This window comes from Chiloscyllium plagiosum, chromosome 9, assembly GCF_004010195.1.
Source record: "Chiloscyllium plagiosum isolate BGI_BamShark_2017 chromosome 9, ASM401019v2, whole genome shotgun sequence".
Classification (NCBI taxonomy): Eukaryota; Metazoa; Chordata; class Chondrichthyes; order Orectolobiformes; family Hemiscylliidae; genus Chiloscyllium; species Chiloscyllium plagiosum.
Genome location: NC_057718.1, coordinates 24,522,190 through 24,543,875, shown reverse-complemented (window position 1 = coordinate 24,543,875; position 21,686 = coordinate 24,522,190). Strand labels below are relative to the sequence as shown.

Sequence of the window (21,686 nt, the reverse complement as noted above, 5' to 3'; positions counted from 1 at the left end):
GTGGGTTTCCTCCGGGTGCTCCGGTTTCCTCCCACAGTCCAAAAAATGTGCAGGTTAGGTGAATTGGCCATGCTAAATTGCCCGTAGTGTTAGGTGAAGGGGTAAATGTAGGGGAATGGGTCTGGGTGGGTTGCTCTTTGGAGGGTCGGGGTGGACTTGTTGGGCCGAAGGGCCTGATTCCACACTGTAAGTAATCTAATCTAATCTAATCTAAAACGTGCCCACCACCGACGTCAGGTTTACTGATCTATAGTTCCCTGCCTTGTCCTTACCACCTTTCTTAAGCCATCTTTATGCTGTCATAATGCTTTGGAAAATTGGATGTTGCATTTGCTCCTCGCTAAGCACAAGAAACATTTAATCCTGTTTTATAAATGACTTTCATATCTAAGATGGATTTGGCCCATACAGTGCAAATGTTGGCCCAGATTTTGTATTTGTCGTAACCAGAAAACTATCAGCATTAACCATTGCTAATTTGTGAAACTAACAGTGATTTACAGATTCTGCAAATGCATACTTCAACATGAAAATCCAGGGATTGATGGCTGGGATTCCCTGCTGCTTACCGGGGTGCACTGCTTAAGACCTCAGTGTTGGAAATCACTTTAAAATTGTAGAATCGACATGAGCTTCCACTTCCGAAGTTCTTTCTCACAGTTAAAACCCTTGAAAAGATGGCACTGTTTTTAGTGGAATATTCTTAATATTAAACTAAGTCACAATTCTCCACCTTCCATTCACATCCATAATTAAAAATTCCATAGAGCTGTAAAATAGCTTCTCTTTTAAAGTTGCTTGCATTTCAAATGCTACCTTAGTGACATTAGCTCAATCTTCAATTCATTTTATATAAAATTATAAAGAAAGAATTGTAACTATAATGGCGAATCCTGTTTGCTTATGCTTAGTTTGCTATCCATGGGGACTCTTCAGTTTGGTTGGCTGTTTAAACTGCTGGTTAGACATCACTGTGGCTGGATCCTTTAATCACTGTTTTTGGATTCTTTGATAGATGCCATTAGCATTAAATTAACAGCACTAAGTATGTAGTCAATGCCAAAAAGCTTGTTAGATCTTTAGGGCAGCTTTCTTTAAGGTCAACAAAGTGTGTAGTTACTTCACTGTGCACAAAATCTGGACCATTGTACTGTGGCGGCAATTAATTTTATTAAGGATGTTTTTGATAAATAGGTCATTTTTTTACTGAATTTCTTTTGTCCCTGGCCATATTTCAAAAATCATTCTCAGGAAAGCTATAGAGTCCACAAATAACAAATGATATAAATCATACTAAACACCAGTTCCTGCTGCAATGTTGGAGATGCCACGATAAATTACATATTCCTACCTATAAGAAACACAGTCAGTAAACTCTCCTAAGTTGTTGGTGATTTTTATGAATGTGTACTGCTGAATAGTAGGGAGAGTGACAGGACATTTTCGTAATCAGTCATCATGCTTGAAAAGTGCAGGAACACAAGACATCATAGACCAAGAACTAGAGTTAGTATTAATGTTATTCTTACTCACTTGTATATGTAGAGCCTTGTAGTGTGGTGGGAAGTATTTAAGGCAAGTATAGATTCTCTTATTGGTTCAGAGTCCCATTGTACTTCTGATTTCCTGTTCCGTAGCATGGAGATGTTCCAGACAGAAAGCACACAAAGAGTATACCACCATGCATTTTCTGATAAAATGCACAGTGGCTCAGGGGTGGCATGGTGGCTCAGTGGTTAGCACTGCTGCCTCACAGCACCAGGGTCCCAGGTTCGATTCCAGTCTTGGGTGAAAGTCTGTGTGGAGTTTGCACATTCTCTCTGTGTGGGTGTGCTCCAGTTTCCTCCCACAGTCCAAAGTGTGCAGGTCAGGTGAATTGGCCATGCTAAATTGCCCATAGCATTCATTCAGAGGGAAATGGGTCTGGGTTGGTTACTCTTCGGAGGATTGGTTGGGCCAAAGGGCCTGTTTCCACACTGTAGGGAATCTAATCATAATGTAAATATTTGCTTACTATGCAGAAATATTACATTCTTAAGTTTTATCAAGAAAATTATGCACATTTCAAGAGGATTTGGAATTATTCATTATTAAGATGGAGAGGAGTATTTGTGAAAAGCAGAAATAGGAGAGTGAAATACCCTTTATGCAACTGTAAATGTTAGCATTTATTATTCTGTTGTCATATGTGTCTTTCATGTATGTCATGGGTAGTAGTTATGGTAATGTATTCAGTGGTAAATTGGTCTATATGTTTTTATTTTGGAATTATTTTTCTGGAAGCAAATGGGTGTCAAAGACTGTGTCCTGTTTCTATAACTGTCTTTTGCCTTTCTTGTCTTTCTTGTGCAGGGGAAGTCACTTACATCGAAGAGGCTGACGAGTTTGGTGCAGTCGTATTGATATATTCACTTCAGCTGATGAGCGGGCCAGTTCAATCGTTCAAAGCTATAAATCGCTATTTATCCTAAACCCAGAGGACATTGTACCATTCTTTGCATGAATGAGGATCTGAGTGAGTGAGTGAGTGAGCGTGTATGTGTGTGTGTATAAAAAGACAGTGCAAACATGGGTGGAGACAGTGGGGAGAGAGGATCGTTCCATATGTTTTCATGTTTACTTCATCAGTCAAGCTTTCATGTGCTGAATCTCCCACTGATAAGTAAAAAAACCATCATAAAAATTGAAGCTGTAGCTCAGAAGATCATTGAGTGGTTGTGACCGAAATATTAGAAAAGTTTAAAATGTAAAAAGAATGAAATGACCCTCAATCCATTATTAAGTTGGACCACAGGAAACCACAAACACAGAAAGGTTCCATGACAAGGGTTTATTAGTGCATCCTTGTCAGACCTATTCTGTGCTCTCACTTTAGTGTTCTTACTGTGTTATTTTTATGCAATGTTGAAGTCAGTATTTATTCCAAATTTATTAAAACCTTTCCATTTCTCTTTATTTTTTAAGTTGATTTATTTTGACATTTTTTGTATTAAAGGTTATTCACTACATGTCATGATCTGCTATTATTTCACCAGAAGAGAACCATTGTTTTAACGAAATTAATGAAGTTTCGATTCTTAAAATGGAAAGCTGATACATGACATCTCAATCACATGGCTAGTCAGTTTTGCTCTAATGATATATAAGAATAGCTTAGCATCCTAGATATTTTGTAAATGACAGTTTTATTTCTCTATATCTAAGCAAGGCAAAATAAAAATTGATGTAATGAGTTTAATGCAGCTTAGAGATTTTTATTTATTTTTCTTTTATAGGGAAATTTATGTGCGTTGCAGATGATATTGATAAGAAATTATACTTTTTAAAATAGAGTTGTGACAATCATTTGGAATGGTTCTCAAATGAATGTTAGCTTTTTGAAAGGATAGTTCTTTCACATGTACTTCCAAATTCCACATTCTAAGTGGGAAGAATAGTCAATGGTCAACTCAAGACAATCTAGGATAGAAGCCTAGACGGTTCCTACTGTTCAAGGGAAATGGTATCAGTGACCTCCAGAAATTCTTTGTGGGTAATGGTTACATTGTTTCTTAAAGTACCCAAATTTTTAAGCTTGAAAGGAAATTTTTCCCACTATTAATTATCCCTCCGTTGCTGTCCCATCCTAGATATAATCTGACTTCCAAACAGAAAGAGCAAAAAGTGAAGAATACCCAACCATTTCTGTGCAGCTGACAGCAAAAATCACTCTGTAACCCAAATGACTGAACTTTGAATGAACACCTCCAACTCTGCAATAAATTGAAGATGCATCCATGAGTTACTAGTAAAGGATTAGAAACCCCCACATTGACATGAAACAAGAGATGGTAAATGTAACTGATGTTTTCAAGAGAAAAGTTGTTTCTTTTTCCCAGGTGAAAAAAATTTTCTGAGTCATTTAAGTAACACAACTGAACTTTTTAATAGTAACTAGCAACTGGCATAAAGAGATAAGTGAGCCTGATACAGTTTGGTTGGTGGGAGGCAACAGGGTAATAAGTGGAGGAAAGAGTAACCAAAATATATCTTTGTTTAAGATACAAATCATATAAAGCCAATAATGATACTCTAAAACTGATATACCCCTATGTTAGACCTCGAACGTAGGAAGATCATAATCAACCAGGGCAAGAGCAGGATCGCAATGGGAAGTATAGAGGGAGATAGATTTATGCATAAGGAAAAGAATACTAAGTGGAATTAAAGTGAGCAGGAAAGGTGATATGTCAACATAGTTCACCATATAAGTTGGGGGTTAAACTATCTTCATAGATTAGGGGAGTCTCAACTTGATTTTACATGAATTAGGAAATCAACTGCCTTAAATTGGGGTTTCCAAACCCTTTAACGAGAAATGGGGAGGGGATGTGGAGAGGTCTTTCCACAGGGTGGCCATTGCAGCCATGGGGTTAACTCAGAGTCAAAGGATGTCTGACAAGGAAAGCCTAACCTCGAGATTACAAGAAGGTCCTCAGTCTCTCTCTACTGTTCCTCCTACATGCCAACATCATGTAGGTGGTCCAACATGAACGTAAAGTACTGGCGGTGGCAGGTAAGGCCCTTAAGTGTTCCTTAAATGACATCAGAGCAGGAAGACCAAGGGCCACAATCCCCTCTGCCAGTGACATGCCAGCAGCAATGGAAAGGTGGCAGGTACAACTCTGTCCCTTGTCCCATAAAGCTCTTATCCAATGTTTTGCCCAGCCAACAACTTCCCAGCATGCTCCCCGAGGACCTACACAGTCCCAGGCCAAACCTAAACTTTGCATTTTCAAAATGTTATATGTTTCAGTGAAATAATCTCTCATCTTCTAAGCTGTACAGCTGGTATAGGACAACTTATTCAGTTTCTCATCACGCAACAACTCTGTCATCCCAGGAACCAGTCTAGCAAAGCTGTGTTGTAATGCCTCCACTGTAACTGTTTCCTTCCTTGGGCATGAAGAAAGAAAACTGAACATAATACTCCAGGTGTGGTCACACATAGCCCAACACAACTGCAGAAAGCTTTCTTTTTCTTGTACTCCAATTCCCTTGGAGTGAAGGCTAACTTGCCAGTTGCCTTCCTAAATGCTTGGTGTACCTGCATGCTAACTTTCTTTGGTCCTTGTCTGAATTCACTCCAAATCTCGCTGAATATCAGCATATAAAAGTTCCATCCCATTTGAAAAGAATATTCTGCTTACCTATTCTTCCTACCTCGCACGTAGTTACATTACTGTCCAAATGCCACCTTACTGCCACTCACTCAACTTGTGGATATCTCTTGGCCTGCTCTTTGTGTCCTAATCTCAGTCTATATACCCACCTATATTTCTATTACCAACAAACTTTAGTCCATTACTCTTCATCCCCTTTAATATAGATTGTATATGACTGAGGTCCCAGCACAGATACTTGTAGGACTGCACTAGCCCATATATCATTTTACATTAGCCAATTTGCTATCCATTGCCAAAAAAAATTGCCTCCAACTGCATGAATCCTTAACTTGCATTTTAATCATGTGATATGCTATTGAATGCATTGTGGTAATCGCAGACTTACCACACCTGTTGCTTGCCTTTATCCTAAGAAGTACCATCCTCAAAAAACTGTAATAAATTTGTCAAACAAAGCCCCTTTTACACTATATGTTGACTCTGTCTGATCATACAATAATTTTCAAAGTGCTTTGCTAAGACTGACTTAATAATGGATTCTAGCGTTTTCCCAACAACTAATGGCAGACTGACAGAACTGTAATTCCCTGTTTTTATGTTTCCATCCTTTTTTCAGTAACAGTGTTACATTTGCCTTCTTCTAAATACTGTATTAATTCTAGAATCTGAAGAATTTTGGAAAATCATAATCAGTGCATACTTTATCTCTTCAGCTCCTATTTTTGCTATGCTTGGATGTAGGCCCTGGATGCTGGGAAATTCTTAACTTTTAGTTCCTTAAACTTCTTTAATAGTTTTTATCTCTGCTGATATTTATGACTGTAGGTTCCTCATTTTTATTACCTCCTTGATTCCCTTCTATTTCTGGTTTGAAATTTACATCTACTGTGAAGGCAGGCAAGAAATATTTGTTAACCCTATGATGTTAACTTTTTTTCCCCTCCAGTGGAATTTTTAAATGAGATTACTAATTAACCTGCTTCACTGCACAATACCACTAAATTAGTTTTATCTCTGGTTGTTTCTCCCATCTAGGAGAAAGTGAGGACTGCAGATGCTGGAGATCAGAGCTGAAAAATGTGTTGCTGGAAAAGCGCAGCAGGCCAGGCAGCATCCAAGGAGCAGGAGAATCGATGTTTCGGGCATAAATTCCTGAAGAAGGGCTTATGCCCGAAACGTCGATTCTCCTGCTCCTTGGATGCTGCCTGACCTGCTGTGCTTTTCCAGCAACATATTTTTCAGCTTGTTTCTCCCATCTATTGTTTCTGGAAATTTCTTGAAAGCATCTAAAAAACTGATATTTTATGGAATGTTGCCAATCTGATTTGTTTCACTGGTCAGCACCCCACTTCCAGAGTTACCCACATAATGGCACAGCAATTTCACAGTAATTCACACCTACTGCACCAGCCTATTTTCATATTCCACTGCACATAATGATGCTCTAGATTCCCTTAACACCACAATGTATTGCCACAAAACAATGCTAGTGGTTTTATTGTTACATCAATAACCTTTACCTTATATCTTTCCCTATACCTTTAAATCGAACTGAAAATTTATAAGAACGTTAAATTCATGCTGTATGTTTGTTTCATCCTTTGTCTTTTACTTATATATTTATTCAATATTTTGCAGTTATTTTTTCTTGATTTGCTAAACAATTTTTTTAAATTTCATTAACTTATTGTCTTTTTGCAGCAATGGTTCCATATCATTAAAATCATTTGATTGGCTGGCGTCAATTTTAAAAACCTGTTTTTTTGTTTCAACCAGGTAAGAAGTAAATTATTAGAAGTCAAAATTAGTAAGATACGAGTTTGCAACCAACCCAATCATTTCAATAAAGTCAAATGCATTGATTACTCCTCGGTAATCGAGAAAACAGGTTAAGACAAACTCAATAACTTTGCTAGCAGTGCTGGTGTGATTTTAGACAGGTATTTTATTTTTTCATGACATAAGAGTGTTGCTGAGAAGGCCAGTAGCTCACCTCTAACTTTGCATTGGTGATGGTAGGCTTCTTTCTTGAATTGCTACATTCCATCTGCTATAGATATAACTACAATGCCATTAGGAAGGGATTTTAAGTCAGTGATAGTGAATGAAGGTGACATAATTCCAAGTAAAAATGGACTGTGATTTGGAGAGGGATTTGCAGGAGCTGTAATCATCCAGTGAAGTGGAGAATATGCCACCATACTGATTTCTGGCTTCCAGGTGGTGGACATGTGTTGGGGAGACAAGAAGTGAGTTACTGCTGAGCCTTTCACTTACTCTTGTTGCCACAATATTGATTTAGCTTGGCTCTGGTGAATGGTAACCCACCCCCCACAGAGTTTTGATGAAAAGAAATTCAGAGATAATAATACAGTTGAAAGTCAAGGAAAATGGTTAGATTTGGTCTTGTGATGGTGATGGTCTCTGCTGGCACTTGTGTGATATAGATTTTACTTCCAGTTAATCAAGGCAAGTTGTCTAGGTCTGGCTGGAATTGGCATAAACTGCTTCAGTATCCAGGGATGTTGAAGTTTGTGCACTCAGCAGTGAACATCCCTCTATTAGAGCTTTATCAATGGGCCAAGGGCACTAGCCTGAGGAACTCCTGCAGAGATTGCCTGAGACTGACATTATTGATCTCCAGGACCATCAACCACTACAGCATTTTCTGCAGTTCACATTGACTCTAGTTTTACTAGGGCTCCTTATTGCGATATTAGGTCAATTTTTGCCTTGATGGCATGGGCAATCACTCTTATAACACTTCTTGAGTTCAGACGTTGGTCCAGGGTGGTAATGAGATCAAGAGCCAAGTGACCCTTATAGAGCATAAACCGAGCTTTAGTAATTAGGTTGCAGTTATGCAAGTGCTGCTAGATAGTGCTGTCTCTGACGCCTTCATCACTTTGTGTATGACCAAGAACAGTCTGATTACATGATAATTGGCAACCTGCATTTGACCTCTTTAATAGGCTGAACAAAACTGGGAAACTTTTTACACTGTCAGGTTGGTCCCAGTGTTGCAGCTTTATTGGAAAAGTTTGGTCAAGGCCAGAGCAAATTATGGAGCATGTATCTTTCGTTCTATTGCTCAGAGTTTGTCAAGTCCAATAGCCTTTGCTGTGTCCAGTACCTTCAACCAATGTTTGATTTTACCTAAACTAAACTAAGTTTTCTGAATGCTGGATTCTGTATGACTGTGGATCTCAGGAGGAAACTGAGATGGATCAACCACTTTGATACTTCTGGCCGGAGATGACTACAAATGGTTTAGACTTTTGCTTTGCACTGATGTGCTACAATATGTGATCATTAAATTTAGGGATATTTGTGACTATCTCCTCCTCCTACCATTGTTTAACTGTTTAGCACCATTCACTGGGTGTGGCAGGACTGCAAAGCTTTGAACATTTCCCTAGAACATTCGATCACCCAACTCTGTCTGTTTCATGTTGCATCTGCAGTTTAACATGCACGTAGACCACTGTTGTAGATTCACCAGGTTGACAGATCATTTAGCTATTCCTGATGCTAAAGCCATGTCCCCAGCACTCTTCACTGAACCAGTGTTGAATCCCAAGCTTCACATTAATGGCGATGTGGAGGATTGTGTGAACATCAAGCTGTGAGTTATGGTTAAAGACAATTCACCTGCTATTGAGGCCCACGGCGCCTCATGAATAGTCAGTTTTGGACATAGCAACATAGCAATTAAAAATGATAATGGCAATTCACCCCTTCGAGGCCCCTCCGCCATTAATACCATCATGGCTGATCCACTCTTCTGTCTGCTCCCCACAGCCCTTTATCCCACTTTTCATCAGAAACATATCTATTTTTTCCTTGTATTTGTCGATTGATTCTGCCTCCACTGCACTCAGGAGCAGTGAGTTCCACAGATTCATAACCCAATGAGAGAAGTACTTTCTCCTCATCTCAGTTTTGAACCTATCTCCTCTCACTCCATGTCTATGATCTGTTTTCTGAGACCTTCCCATAAGGTGGGAACATCTGTCCAATGGCAATCTTATCAAACTCTTTTAGAATTTTGTTTTGCACTGCTGTGCTGCGATATGCTATTATTGTATATCAGGATATGTGTGACTATTTCCTCCACGTATCATTGTTTAACTGATACCCCTCTCATTCACCTGTACTCCAGCAAATACAGGCCCAAACTATTCAATCGTTCCTCTTTCATCCCTGGAATCAATCTAGTGAACCTCCGCTGAACTGCCTCCAGTGCCAATCACATCCTCAAGTAAGGACACCAAAACTAGACACAGCGCTCCATGTGTGGATTGTATCTGTTCATATTTATTCTCTTTAGCACAGAGGTCGATATTAAATGTAAATCGGTGCAAGCAAAGTGTTGCAGTGGGAATGATTGAAGGAGTAATGGCACTGTGGAAATTAAGCTTGCATTTTTTACCTGTGGAAATTTACCTTACATTTACTAGACTGAATGAAAATTCCTATTTCTGTCCATTGAAGGAGCAGCCCACTTGCTCTGCGGTAGGGCACAGCAGGGCTCTAGTGTAATGCATCACAGGACATTACCAACCCACAGCTCATTGTTTATCATCCTTCATTTTAGTGTGCAGAAAATCATGGTCACAATGCACTCCCGGCAAGCACAAACTCATAAAATCAGCCTTTAATGTGTACTCTTTCTATGCCCTATCTGTATAGAATGAAGTGAACACTCTTATCCCAGCTCCTGCAGTATGTGGGCTGATAACTAATTTAGCTTCAAATGGCTAATCTCACATACAGAGATGGTTGGTGTAAAAAAGGGAGAAATCTCTACACTATAGTTGGGATGTTTTGCTGAGGTCGGCACATACTTGCAGCGATCAAATCAGAGTTTATTGCCTCACTTTTCTGTGCTGCATCTGACAGGGGTAAATGTTGATCACCCGAAATTTTGGAATCATCAGCATTTTTGCAGACTCATTTCAATTTGAATAAAGGAGTCATGATTTATCGATGGACAGTGAGAAACAAAAGTTAAACTAAAGCAATAAGTCAAAAAGTGTGGTGCTGGTAAAGCACAGCCGGTCAGGCAGCATCCGAGGAGCAGGAGAGTCGACGTTTCGAGCATAAGCTCTTCATCAGGAAAGTTTTAACAGACTCAGAAAATTTCCTGATGAAAGAGTTCATGCTAGAAATATGACTCTCCTGCTCCTCGGATGCTGCCTGACCGGCTTTGCTTTTCCAGCACCACACCTTTTGACTCTGATTCTCCAGCATCTACAGTCCTCACTCTCTCCTTAATCAATAGATCATTTAGTTTTGTCAATCCAGCAGTTCAGCCTCAGGTAATGGAGATGACCAGTATCGCTTTGTCAAGGTATGCAAAGAGGGTTAAACGTTACAGCCTCAAAGCAAGTGGGCTGCCTCCCTGCCTTCTGCCAACTCCACCTCCTCCCCCCCACACCCACAGCACCTCTCCCCTGCCAGATTCTGTGCTTTTTGAAATGTAAAGTGTGATCATGTCAGGTGCACAATCTGAAACTACCATGCCAGGCTCCGATATTATGGTAGGTGGCTCGGTGGTGAAATCAGAAAAATAGCCACCATTTTCAAAAATTAACAAGCAGTGGACCTTATTACTGACCCAGTGGACTCTAAATATACATTACCCCCTACATTTTGCATTACGGGAAAATATTATGAGTGAGTGAGGAGCCAGCACAGATGAGAAGTCTTATAAGTGGAGACTGTGGCTGCCTGACTCTGTTGAAAGTGACAGTGTTTAGATTTATTAGGCTAAAAATCACGCAACACCAGGTTATTGTCCAACAGGTTTATTTGAAAGCTACTGCTTCCAAATAAACCTGTTGGACTATAACCTGGTGTGTGTGATTTTTTACTTTATACACCCCAGTCCAAACCAGTGTCTCCAAATCATAGATTTATTAGACTTGTTAGGCTGCCATCCCAATTAAGGAGAGGGTGCGAAGCCAGGGGACCTTTAATTTCTTGGTTGTATTGATGGACAGCTGAACCTCCTTCCCAGTAGACATCCAGCCCCAGACACTGTAATGGGCAGAAAGCCCCTTCCCTGAGCTGGTTGACTGTCTTTACTTCGCCTGGCTACCAATTGGCTGTCCAGCACTCAATGCACCAATGTGGGAGTGAGTGGTCTCCTCACCTCTTGTTTCACTTCCCTCACCTTGTCAGAAAGCAGAAAATCCAGCCCATAGGAAAAATTGCAAGTCTGGGCAATGCCCAAATTGTTTTCATTATTTCTAAAGTCTTTCCTTAATCCCAAATATTAATTTTAAAGCATCACTGACATTGTGTTGCACTACAGATCATTCTTTAGAATTTATCATTACCTCACTGTTAGTAGGCATTAGCTACTCCAGCTGAGGAAACTCAAAGGAAACTGATGTGCTTCAATAAAATTGAAGTAAACTTTTCATGATTCTGCCAATCATTGCTGTTGTATCATTCCATTTATTGCTAACCAATTGTATGTAAATCAGTCAACTAATACAATGAGCTATCTGCTTATTTTAGTCATAACCCAAAGCAGATCAGTCCGAACTTTTTTGTGTGCTTTTCATGTTGTTGTTTTCTATTATTAATCTTTGCCTACATTGCCAGAAATGTGATATGTGGCTTGCTCCTTCGTATCTGCCTGTCAATCACCATTCTTTATCTGGCTAACAGAAGGTGTGAGAATGACCTCTGCTCAAATTAAGGTTGTAAATTGCATTCAAGAATTCTGTGGTACAGTATATTGAGTACCATTGTAGCCCTCTTAACCATGGATTTCCATACATTTATCATGTCTGTAAAAGTATTGGTATTTATCGTTATTGCTGTTAGTACCAATGCTCAATTTCAGTGCTGAGGTGCAGATTCTGGGTAACTAATAGCAGAAAAAATGGTTTGGCATTGAGATGAAGTTTATGTTATATTTACACTGTCTTTTTTGCTAATATAGGGTAACAAATGCATAAATGTTCATATTATTATCCACTTGTGATACATAAATGTTGAACTGGGTTCATGTTGTTGAAGACAATGTCCAACAGCCCCCATTCTCCATGCTCTGAGGTTAGCATCGATTTGGAATGATAATAAGTATGGAATAATGTCTTTTGATTAGAACACTTTGCGCCTGCATTCTTATTTTCCATCATGTGAAAAACTAGGCCCTAAACAAACATAGAAGCCAAATTGCTTTGTGGTTGGCCACATTTGTTAAATGTTTATGTAAAGAGTACTTTCGTATGAATTGTGGTGCAGACAATACTTGCAGAAGTCGCCTGGTTTAACAGGGATGTTCATCAATTGAGCATCTTTTGAGAAATGTAAAGCATATTTCACACAGATCGATATTTAAACCTTTACTGACCAAAAGTATGGAGAGCACCTGAACCATTTCCATCCTTGCAAACATTTTAGGAGATCTAATTACTCTTTATATAACAAAAATAATAAAGTAGAATTTTTTTTGTCTTTGTGATTATAGTGAATGAAGATAAAGCTTAATTTGTTCTCCATGCCACAAAGTTATGGGTTATCAATGCACCAATTGCTACTTTGCCCACAAATGGCATTCATACAGTTGTATATCATTTTGTCACTTTGTAACCTTAGATGCAAAAATTAATGCAAGTGTATTCCTTCAGTTTAAAGCAATTTTAGCAGTTCTATGTACAGCATTGGCATTGTAGCAACCTTATCTATGCAGACTCTAATTCATGTTTTGCAAGTTCATTGTCTTTGTCAATTTCGTGTAGAAAACCATAGCAATTGCATTTTTGTTTATTCAGGCATTTTGGGTCATTATGAAGCTTCAGGGTTGGTAAATGATCATAAGGCCCTGAAGCAAACAATGTTGTCACTATTATTATCAATCTGTCTGGCCTCATTCAAACTGCTGTGCTCCATATGTGCTGTATTTTGAGATCTTTTAGCAATTCCGAATGTGCTCTTTTGTAGTTTTCACAGCTTAACTGACGACATTGTCAGGGCTCCAGCAATTTTCTTTTTGATCTGGTGCTGAGTCACTGGATGGGACAAAGTTCTTTTTTCGGTGAAAAGTTGTTGAATGTTTTTTGTTGTCCCTGAGTACCAGCCTGCTAACAACAGTGATACGCGTGGCTTTGAAACCTGTGATTTCTGAGAATATGATTGTGTTAACAGCAATGAGAGAAAAATGGTCAATCTCCTGTAATTTGATATGTTTCAGCCCCTTAGGTCTGCAGTCAATATTTGTATGGTATTTGACTTTCTTACTGACACTGATTGCATATGGACCATATTCTTTGGATTATTCCATTTTTTGCTTCCTGGTTAAATCTTGGCCATGTAGATTGATCATAATATACTGAATAACAAGAGTTTTGAAGTATTGGTGTATTATGGTATCTGACTGTATTTAAAAACAGAATTCTGTACACAGTAGTTAATAATTCAACACAGACCTGGTGCTATGCTCCAAAAGAAGTAGTGATAATAAAGATTAGACAATATTCCTTTATTTGTCCATTTCCAATGTTAATGACTGTCAAGAAAAACAGTTTATTATAATAAAAAAGCCAATTCAACAATGTTATATAATGATCAAGTTTTTGTCATACCTTCCAAGGAAGTTTCCCTTCAGGCATCTGACATTCTGTTGGGAAAAAATAAATCAAACAAAAAAGTTTATTCTGTGTAATCCATAATCATTTATTAGCCTTTGAAAAAGAAAATATTACCAACATTGATCAGTTTTTTTTCTTTAAACAATGGCCATTTTACAGTGCTGTTCTACTTCACTTTTGTCCAGTGAACATTATAATATCACTGAGTGCATTTAGAATTACAATATGAAAGGGACCACACACTTAATAACTGAAACTGTGAGTCGAATACTATAACTTAAGCTTTCAATTTACAGCTGTAAAGATTATTATTAAGTAATGTGCTTTGGCAAGAACACATGGAACAGAAAAGGCTATCAAGCTCACTCTTGTAATTCAAGTACTCTGTTTCTGATTAGATCTCCTGGTTCAGAACCATACAACAGTCTTAGAGTATATTTGTTCTGTTGTCGGTTGTAGACCATAAGACTCAAAAGCAAAAGTAAACCATTAAGCCCATTGATTCTCCTCTGCCATTCAGTGAAATTTAGGCTCAATTAATAATCCTCAACTCCACTTTCTTGCATTTTTCCACATATGCCTTGATTTCATTACAAATTAAAAATATGTATATTCTAGTCTTGAATAAGCATAACAATCCAACCTAGATTGCTTTCTGTGGTTAAAAAAAATCCACAGATGCACTGTTGTCTGAGACAAGATTTTATTTCCTCATCTTTGTCCTCATGAATAACCCCTCATTCTTGGATTGTGCCCTTTATCCTAGCCTCTCCCAAAAGGGGAAACAACTTCTCAGCATTTAATCTATCAAGACCCTTAAGCATCTTAGTGTGTATCAATGAGTTCTCCTCTCATTCTTCATAAGAAAATCCATCCATAATTAGGAACAACCTAATAAATCTTCCTTGGACTCCCTCCAATGCCAATTATATTTCCTTAGAAATGGGGTCCAAAGCTTTTAACAGTATTCCGTATGTGGTCTGACTTGTGTCTTGTATAATTTTGGCAAAACCTCCCTATTATTTTACTCCATTTCCTTTGAAATAAAGGCCAACATTCCATTTGCCTTCCTTATTGATGCTGAACTAGTATGTTAGCTGTTTTTGATTTATATATAAGGATTTCCAAGTCACTCCATGCCAAAGCTTTCTGCAGTCTTTCACCATTTAAATAATATTCAGCTCCTCCATTCTTCCTGTCATAGTGCATAAACTCACATTTTCCCACATTATATTCCATTTGCCAAGTTTTGTCCAATCCCTCTGCAGATTCTTTGTGTAATCCTGACCACTTGCCTTCCCACTTTTGTTTTGTCATCCATAACTTGGCAATAGTACATTAAGCTCTGTTATCCACCTCATTACTATATGTTGCAAATTGTTGTGGCCCCAGCACTGTTCTACTCATTACAGCATTCCATCCTGGAAATGTCCCCTTTTCCAACCAACTTCATTTAGTTGACCAATCTTCTTTCTATTCTAATATGCTACCCACACACCAGGGGCTGTTAAAATAAAGGCAAAATATGGCAGATGCTAGAAATCTGAAACAAACCGGACAATACTGGAAAATCTCAACAAGTCTGGCAGCATCTGTGGAAAGAGAAACAGTTAATGTTTTGAGGTTTGTTTGCTCATTCATGGGATGAGGGTATCGCTGGCTTGGCCAGCATTTATTACCCATTTCTAATTGCCCAGAGGGCAGTTAATAATCAACTACATTGCTGTGGGTCTGGAGTCACGTGTAGGCCAGCCCAGTTAAGGACATCAGTTTCCTTCCCTAAAGGACTTTAGTGAGCCAGACAGATTTGTCTGACAGTCAACAATGGATTTGTGGTCATCTTTAGATTCTTAATTCCAGATTTTATTGAATTCAAATTTCACCATCTGCCATGGCAGATTTGAACCCATGCCCCCAGGATACTACCTTGGTTTCTGGATTAACAGTCCAGCAATAACGCTAATAGGCCATCGCTCCCCTATTATGACTATGAGTCCATCATAGAATCCCTATGTGTGGAAACAGGCCATTTGGCTCAACATGTCCATGCTGACACTCCAATCAATATCCCACCCAGACCCATTCCCCTATCTTATTACTTTATTTTACTTTACTGGAATATTGTAAGCATATCTAAGGAAGGATATCTGACATCGAAGGTGACTCCAATGTAGATAGAGTGGATGTAGAGAAGATGTATCCACTGGTAGGAGAATGAGAATGAAGCGAAGACCATTTAGAACTGAGATGAAGAGGAATTTTTCAGGAGTTCAATCTGTGAATCTCATTGCTGCAGAGTGCTGTGGAGGCCAAGTCATCGAGTGAATTTAGTACAGCGATGGTCGGGTTCTTGATTAGTAAGGGGATCAAGGGTGGTGGTTAGAGGGCAGGAGAATGGGATTGGGAAACATATTAACCATGATCAAATGGTGAAGCAGATTTAGTGGATCAAATGTCCTAATTCTGCTCCCATAGCTTATGGTCTAACCTTCCATTCACTTTCCTGATTATCTGCTGCACCTATGTGCTAACTTCCTGTGTTTTGTGTACAAGTAATCCTTGGTCCCTTTGTGTTGCAGCTTTCTGCAGACTTTTTCCATTTAACTAATACTCTATTATTTTGTTCTCCCTTCCAAAATGAACAACTTAACATTTTCCTAAATTATACTCCAATCACCAACTTTCTGCCCATTTACTTAACCTATCAATAGTTCCCTGTAAACTATTTGTATCTCTCTCATAACTTGACCTCCCAGCTATTTTTGTGTCATCTGCAAATTCACGTCCTTCCTCCAAGTCATTACGTATATTGTAAACAGGTGCAGTCCCAATAGTGCCTCCTTGGACACCTATTGGTTACAGATGGCCAACCTGAAAAAGAGCTGCTTATTCCCACTTGCTGTTTTCTGACAATGAACCAATTGTCTATTCATGCCAATACACTACCTCCAGCAGCATGGACTCTTATGGCAAAATGTTTTATGAGGTACCTTGTCCAAAGCCTTCTGAAAGTCCAATACAACAAATTTACTGGTTCCTCTCTATCCACTCTGGATGAGATTTCCTCAAAGTGCTCTAAAAAAGCAGGTAGAGTTGCAACATTTAAAAGACATTTGAATAAGTTCATGAATAAGTAATATTGGAGGGGGATGGGCCAAATGAAGGCAGGTGGGATAAAGTGAGGACTGCAGATGCTAGAGATCGGAGTCGTGAGTGTGGTGCTGGAAAAGCACAGCAGTCAGGCAGCATCCGAGGAGCAGGAGAATTGACATTTTGGGCATAGGTCCTTCATCAGGATTGAGGCTGTGAGCCAAGGGGGTAGAGAGATAAATAGGAGGGGCTGGGGGGAAGGTAGCTAAGAGTGTGATAGGTAGATGAAAGTGGGGTTAATGGTAATAGGTCAAAGAGGAGGGTGGAGCAGATAAGTCGGAAGGAAGATGGACAGGTAGAACAGGTCATGAGGGTCGTGCCAAGTTAGAAGGTTGGATCTGTGACAGGATTGGGGGGAGGGGAAAAGAGGAAACTGGTGAACTCCACATTAATCCCATGTGGTTGGCGGGTCCCAAGGCAGAAGATGAAGCATTCTTCCTCCAGGATTCGGGTAGTTAGGGTTTGGCGATGGAGGAGACCCAGCACCTGCATGTCCTGAGCGGAGTGGGAGGGGGAGTTAAAGTGTTTGGCCACGGAGCAGTGTGGTTGCTTTGTGCATGTGTCCCGGAGATGTTCTCAGACGTGTTCTGCAAGTAGGCGTCCTGTCTCCCTAATGTAGAGGAGACCACATCGGGAGCAATGGACACAGTAAATGACATGTGGAAGTACAGGTAAATCCATGATGGATGTGGAAGGCTCCTTTGGGGCCTTGGATGGAGGTGAGGGGGAGGTGTGGGCGCAGGTTTTGCAATTCTTGAGGTGGCAGGGGAAGGTGCTGTGAGTGGAGGGGGTGGGGCGGTGGGGAGGTGTGGTGGCGTGCACCTGACAAGACAGTTGCAAAGGGAATTGTCTTTACAGAATGCAAATGGGGTGGGGAAAGAAATATATCTCTGGTGGTGGGGTCCATTTGTAGAGAGGTGGGCCGTGTTTAGTTTCGGAACATGGTCAGCCTGGGCTGATTGGACCGAAGAGGTAAAAACAATGACTGCAGATGCTGGAAGCCAGATTCTAGATTCGTGGTGCTGGAAGAGCACAGCAGTTCAGGCAGCATCCGAGGAGCAGTAAAATCGATGTTTCGGGCAAAAGCCCTTCATCAGGAATAAAGGCTGAGAGCCTGAAGGGTAGAGAGATAAGCTAGAGGAGGGTGGGGGTGGGGAGAAAGTAGCATAGAGTACAATAGGTGAGTGGGGGAGGGGATGAAGGTGATATGTAGCGAGTTTGTTTCAGGACATGGTTGAAGAGCTTCAGGACAGAGGAAATGACCCGGGAGTTGCAGTGGGAGAGGGACTCCCTGAAATTCTTGTAGAGAGAGGAGGAAATCTTCTTCAAGGCAGGCATCCTGGACCGGAGTCTGTTTCCATGCTATTTGGCTCTGACTCTAATTAGTCAGGCACAATCACCCTTTCATGAAGCCTGGCTGATTCCGCTTGATTAGATTATGATTTTCCAAATGTTCGGCATTTACTTCATTATTAACTGATGCCAATATTTTTCGAACAATTGGTGTTACACAAGTTGCCCTATAGTTATCTATTTGTTGCCTCCCTCCCTTGATCTATAGGGGTGTCACATCAGCAGTTTTCCAAATTTCTGATACTTCTGATATATTCTTGATCTCGCAAGGAATTAAGAGAAATGGGGAGAGTGTGGGTAAGTGGAGTTGAAATACCATTAGCCATGTTTAAATAATGGAGTGGACTTGATGGGCTGAATGGCCTTACTTCCACTCCTTTGTCTTATGGTCTTGTGGTCTTCTCCAGAATCCAAGGATTTATTGGAAAATGAGAACCAATGCATTCACTATCTCTGTAGCAATTTAGTTCCTCCCCATATTATTTAATTTAAAGTGTCTTGCACCATAAAAAAAGATGCAAAATATCTGTTTAAGTCCTCTGCTATTTCCTTGTTCCACAAAACTATCCCTCTGCATTCATTTTCTAAGGGGACTAAATTTACGTTGACCTCTTTTTTTTATCTATATTTGAAGAAGCTCTTACTGTCAATTTTTATATTCTTCACTGGCTTGCTCTCACAATTTAATTTGTCTCTCCTTATTTTAGTGAGATTTTAAATTGTCCCAGTTTTCTGGGCTGTCATTGACTTTTACCTCCTTATATGCTTTTTCTTTCAAATTAACGCTCCCATTAATTTCCTTGGTTTCGCCCCCTTTTAGAATCTCACCTCCTTACAGAGATACATTTTCGCTGAAGGTCATGAATTACTCCCTTAAATATCTGCCACTGCTTGCATACTGCCATTCCTGCTAATCTAGCAACCGGGTCCACTTTACCTAATTCTGTACTCATTTCATTGTAATTCCCTTTATTTGTGTTAATCCTGGAGCCACAGAGTCTCTGCCACAAGTAATGCAGGTAAGCGGAATGCTCTGGATTCTGCCCCCACTCTTTCCACTATTTGCACTTGGCCTTCATATATTCCACTCAGTGACACATGAAGTGGTTAGTGCACTGGTAGATGCTTCTCCAGTTTGTGTGTTCTGGGGCAAGTGACTCCCCGTGTCAGTGGGTACGTTGCATTTGTTTAAGGAGGCTTTCAGGGTGTCCTTGCAGTGTTTCCTCTGCCCTCCTTGTAATCACTTACCATCGCAGAGTTCAGAGTTGAACCCTTGTTTAAGGAATCTTGTTTCGGGCATGTGAACAATGTGGCCTGCCCATTACAGTCGGCCATGAGTCACCAGTGCCATTGTACTGAGAATATAGGTCTGGGAGAGGACACTCACATTGGTACCCTATCCTGCCAGTGGATTTGCAGGATTTTGCAACAGATGCACTGGTGACAACTCCAGTGATTTGATATATATGGTCTACTGTACATAGTCTATGTTTCTGATTCATTATAGTAGGGTTTGTTCTCCAATCAGTTGTTAATGGAGTACAATAAATATGTTCTATGAAAGAATATAGATCTGTCTGTGTTTAATGACAACTTTGGGTGCACTTAAGAGCTTTAAGAAATGTCAAGAAAGAATAGTTTTTTTCCCTAATTTTAGCATTGAATTAAAATAGAACTACTTAGTTTAAGCAGTGCAATACATGTTCAAATATGCTGAATACATGGGATAAAGGGCATACATTCAATTTTTACAGACAAAAAACTTGCATGATTTAGGAAGGCAGAGGTTACATTAGATCTGTGGCCGCTACTAAATTGTTATGCATCCCTACAGGCATGCAGAAATAAGAACATTAGAATACACTTGTAGCCAGTGATTGTGTAGTGACGTGCCCACTTTTTAAATTGCAAACACTCTATTCATTTTTTAAAAATCTTTATATATATATAATAGTCACAAACTCAGTTTGGTTCTGTACAGTAGCATATGAGAAAACAAGTCAACATTGGAGTTTGACTCTATCCAACAAACAAACCAAAGACATCTCTTACTTGTACAAGACTATAATTGTATGCATTTGAGGCATCAAGAGGGTCTGATAACTGAATGGATCCCCATTTAACTTTGGCACATTGACTTCAGACGGTAATCTTTTCCCACTGCACCTTGGCAGCATCTGCCCCAAGGTTTAATGCGTCCTTCAGTGCATAATCCTGGAGCTTGGAATGTGCAAGTCTGCGTCTTTTTTTATATAGCTATTTTTATTGAAAAAAAGAAAATTTTTAAAGATTTTTTACAAAATTACAAAAGTCATACAAACAAGTATAAACAGCAATATGAAATTAAATAAATAAGAACAAAATAAATAATAACCAAAAAAAAAGAAAAACCCAACTAACTATTAACCTATCCTACAAACAACCAAAATGTAAAATAGAATATCAAACATTACAAGCAATAAACAAAAAAATGAAATAAGTAGATACATGCTCAAAATAGATTTACATCAAATCATAATAAAATCTGCGTTTATATGGGATTCCGCCTCCCGGGGGTCCCTGAACCAGACAGAACCATTACCACAGCCAAAGAAAAGCCCAGGACAGTATGGCCGAAATATCTGTGTCGATATAGTTCAAAAAGGGCTGCCATGTTTTATAGAATAATTCCGTTTTTTGGTGCACCATAGTTGTGAGGAAGTCAAGGGGGGTATATTCCATGACTGACCTGTGCCAGTTCAAAAATCCAGGAGGGCCTTCAGCTACCCGATTCACTAAAATATTTTTCCTTGCACAAAAGGAAAGAATGGTAAATAATTTCCTCCCGTACACATCCAGGGAGGGAAAATCTGAAGATCCCAAAAGCAGGGACACTGGATCCAATCTAATCTCTGTACCCAAGATCTCTGTCAAGGCATTCGCTACTCTAATTCAATACCTGCGGATCTTATGGTGTATCCATAGACAATGCTTGAGAGTACCAACTTCTATTTTACATTTGGGACACATTGGGGATGCTTCTGCCTTGAATTTTGCAAGTCGGTCAGGTACCATATGAGCCCTGTGAAGTATCTTTAATTGAATAGCCTGAGTTCTATTACAAATAGAGATCTTTCTGGCATTTTCCCAGATGTCCTCCCACATTTCTAATGAGACTTTCAACCCTAATTCTTGATTCCAGGTTTTAAATAATCGTTCCATGTCCTTAGATACTTTATTATATAATGAGTGATAAAGAGTACTAACCGAGGGGGGCCCCATCGGCCATAGCACTCTCCTTATCCTATCCGATTTGTAGGGGTTAATTATCAGTGTGGTCTTCTTTTGTATATAATCTCGTATTTGGAAATACCGAAAAAGGTCCCTGTTAGGCAGTCCAAAGTTCTGGTGCAACTGCTCAAAGGACATC

The 21,686-nt window shown here is 39.5% G+C and overlaps 1 protein-coding gene across 5 annotated transcripts in view; it reads left to right on the top strand.

Moving 5' to 3' along the window:
• LOC122552701 (regulator of G-protein signaling 7) overlaps positions 1-2,955 on the top strand; it is a 450,150-nt gene extending 447,195 nt beyond the window's left edge. For all 5 annotated transcript variants that reach the window (XM_043695584.1, XM_043695581.1, XM_043695583.1 and 2 more), the window contains one exon: positions 2,353-2,955. Coding sequence is in view for 4 of the 5 variants with exons in the window: in XM_043695581.1 (XP_043551516.1) it covers positions 2,353-2,403 (51 nt within the window). In the remaining variant the exon portion in view is untranslated. The remainder of the gene's footprint in view (positions 1-2,352) is intronic.
• The last annotated feature ends 18,731 nt before the right edge of the window (positions 2,956-21,686 follow it).